The 3416-nt window shown below is 43.9% G+C and overlaps 1 protein-coding gene across 1 annotated transcript; it reads right to left on the reverse strand.

The window, feature by feature from the left end:
* Window positions 1-2456: 2456 nt before the first annotated feature.
* LOC108514831 (olfactory receptor 146-like) lies at window positions 2457-3416 on the reverse strand. The gene has a single exon (XM_017851317.1). The coding sequence runs from the start codon at window positions 3414-3416 to the stop codon at window positions 2457-2459; it is 960 nt and encodes a 319-aa protein (XP_017706806.1).

Consider the following 3416-nt stretch of genomic DNA (forward strand, 5'->3'; position numbering starts at 1 on the left):
GAGTCTGAGACCAGTCTGGCCAACATGGCGAAACACATTGTCTACTGAAAATACAAAAATTAGCTAGGTGTGGTGGTGTTCACTTGTAATCCCAGCTACTCAAGAGGCTGACGCAAGAGAATCGCTTGAACCCAGGAAGTGGAGGTTGCAGTGAGCCGAGATTGTGCCACTGCACTCCAGCCTGGGTGACAGAATGAGACTCCATCTCAAAACAAAACAAAACAAAACAAAACAACCTAAACCTCCACCCCCCAAAAAAACACCTGAAGCTAATGACCAGTGGCTTCCCGATAAGATCTCAGGAGTGGGGCGAGTGGGCTCATGCATGCATGCTAAGAGGCAAAATGGCGAAGTTTAACTGCTGTGTGGTCTTCTTCTAGGAACACTTAACTGGCAAGGGACAAATGCCTCAAGTGAACATGCCTACAACTTCAGTAAACACACTGCGCATGTGGCCCCTCCCAAGTGCTGGCAGGCCACTGCGCATGTGCACAACCCATCCCAAGGGAAGAATCAGAGAAAAGACCCAGAACCATGCCAATGTATAAAACCCTAAGTCAAGAGTTGATCAAGGCACTTGGATCTCTCAAGTTGCCCACTTGGCCCTCTTTGAAGTTTACTTTCTTTCATTCCTGCTCCATAAGTTTTTCATAAAGTTTCACTCTTGCTCTAAAACTTACCTCAGTCTCTCCCTGTTACTTAAACCTACATCTGCTCCTCAGCTGAATTCTTTCCCTCCAAGGAGGCAAGGATTGAATTTGCTACAGACCTGTATGGATTCACCACCAGTAACAAGAATAAAGTATCAAAATTAAACATGCTTATTAGGCTGGGCACCATGGCTCATGCCTGTAATCCCAGCACTTTGGGAGGCCGAGGTGGGTGGATCACCTGAGGCCAGGAATTCAAGGCCAGCCTGGCCAACATGGTGAAACCCTGTCTCTACTAAAAATACAAAATTAGCCGGGTGTGGTGGCATGCACCTGTAATCTCAGCTACTTGGGAGGCTGACGCAGGAGAATCACTTGAACCTAGGAGGCGGAGGCTGCAGTGAACTGAGATCACGCCATTGCAATCCAGCCTGGGCAAAAACAGCAAAACTTCATCTCAAAAACAAAACAAAACAAAACAAAACAAAACAAAAAAACTCATTAAAAGGTTTTGGAAAATGTTTGAGAAAATAGAAAACATTTTCCTCCTCTAAAACTATAATTTACATTTTTGTGTGTTTTTCGGCTTCTTGTTTCTATTAGATTATTGTGATTGCACTCTAGATGTTCTGGCCTGCTGTTTTCCATGTTATTACATAGTCTTCACAAGCATAATTTGTAATGGTTGATGTTATAATACATCTAGGGAATAAGTTATTTCATCCTTTTTCTCTTTTGAATGTTTAGGTCATTACCAATTTTTCATTTTCATGTATGATGCTATGATAGACCTATGTGTATAGTAAGATTTTCTGTATTTAGAATAACGGCCTTGAGGTATATCTGAAAAAAAAAAACTTTTTAATAATCCAAAAATCTCAGGCTAAAACCAACTCCATTCAGATTAGGACTTTGCATTGGTTTAAGAGTATGCTTTCTAATCCAGTGCTCAACCCTGAATTAGGTCTTCAAGTTCAGCTTCATCATTGGTGTGATTCTATAAAACACTTATGCTCACCATATGACATGTACACTTAAAGATAGGCCGAATATAAATATTTAAAAAATCAGTTTCTCAAAGCACAGTATCTAATGTAATGATGTAACTGCCTAATCATCATACACGTCCCCCTGCCACCAAACCCTTGAGAATTATGAGCCACACACACACACACACACATCTGGCCAAGATACAGATGTACAAAAAAAGATCTCTCTGGATCCTGAGGTTATCATGGAGCAGTTCAGCAAAATGTGGTTGCAATAAGAAATAAGGACACCTCTAACCTGGTTATCTCTCTTTTTAGAGCAGGAAAAAAGAACTAAGTCACTTGTTGCCCATTCCCAGTTCACTAAATCAGTGGCAAAACAGAAATGACTGTATTGCACCTTGTCTGATGTTTCCTGGAAGTAACAATAAGCTGCCAATAGAGACTCAACTGTGGTCGTGGTGTGCTTGAACTATCTCTGGTTGTGATGTGAAATCCCTGATTTTAGATACTCATCCTCTCATTCATGGCATGACTTTAGGTAATTATTTTTTTTTGAGTCATGTATCTTTCATTTGTAAAACGGGATCATTGTAACAAAGGGTGCCTCACAATATGGTGGTGAGAATTTGATATGATAATGGGTAAGAAGCTGCCTTATAAACTGTCATGGTCTATACAAGATATATTTGCTGTTTCTCCTTTACTTTTTCTATCTCCTCCAAAACCAGGGCTGCTCTTGGTTGGTTAGGTTAATTCACAGTGTGCTTTGGAAGATGTTACACCTTCCTCATTCCAACAAATCACCTTGCAGGGCTCAGCGGGGAAAGATGTTGACCTGAAGCTTCCTCTGCAGAGCGCCCTTCACCTCCTTGTTGCGGAGGCTATAGATGAAGGGATTGAGCATGGGAATTATGATGGTGTAGAAGACAGACACTACTTGGCCATTGGTATTGTTAGTAGATCCATGGGGCTGAACGTAGGTGAAAACCACGGTACCATAGAAAATAGCAATGGCCAGAAAGTGGGAGGCACAAGTGGAGAGGGCCTTCTCCCTCCCTGCTACTGAGCGCATCCTCCCAATGGCCACCAAGACCAAGCAGTAGGAGGTGAGAATGACTGCAGCTGGCAGAAGGGTGACCAGAGCAGAAAAGACATAGAGGACCACTCTTGCTGTGGCTGTGTTGGCACAAGCTAGGTGGAGAAGGGGTAGTACGTCACAGTAGTAGTGTGTTAGCTGGTTGGGCCCACAGAAAGGCAGGGCAAAGACATTTCCAGTCTGGATAGCAGAGTTGGCTCCACCGAATGCATAGGAAGCAGCTATCAGCAGGAGACAGGTCCCCCTGGTCATGATAGAACCATAATGGAGGGGTTGGCAGATGGCCATGAAGCGATCATAGGCCATGGAGGCCAGCAGGAAGCTCTCAGCTGTCACATGCACTACAAAGAAGGCGAGCTGGACCACACAGCCCTCAAAAGAGATGGACTTGTCAGAGACCAGGAAGTTGACCAAGAGCTTAGGTGTGACCACAGAAGAGTAACAAATATCAAGAAAAGAGAGGACCCCGAGGAAGAAATACATTGGGCTTTGGAGATGGGAGTCTGTGAAGATGAGTGCCATCATTCCCAAGTTGCCCACCACTGTTATGGCATAGATGAGCAGGATGGCTCCGAAGAGAAGCTCCTGGAGGTCTGGATAATTGGAGAATCCCTGCAAGATGAACTTGGTGACTGGGGTGTGGTTGCCACTGGCAAGGGCTAGTTCTCCAGGTGTCAT

The sequence above is a fragment of the Rhinopithecus bieti genome, unplaced genomic scaffold, assembly GCF_001698545.2.
Source record: "Rhinopithecus bieti isolate Rb0 unplaced genomic scaffold, ASM169854v2 scaffold_33444, whole genome shotgun sequence".
Taxonomy (NCBI): Eukaryota; Metazoa; Chordata; class Mammalia; order Primates; family Cercopithecidae; genus Rhinopithecus; species Rhinopithecus bieti.

Coding starts and splice junctions, on each gene's coding strand:
- LOC108514831 (XM_017851317.1), bottom strand. CDS start 3,416: ATGACACCTGGAGAACTAGCCCTTGCCAGTGGCAACCACACCCCAGTC.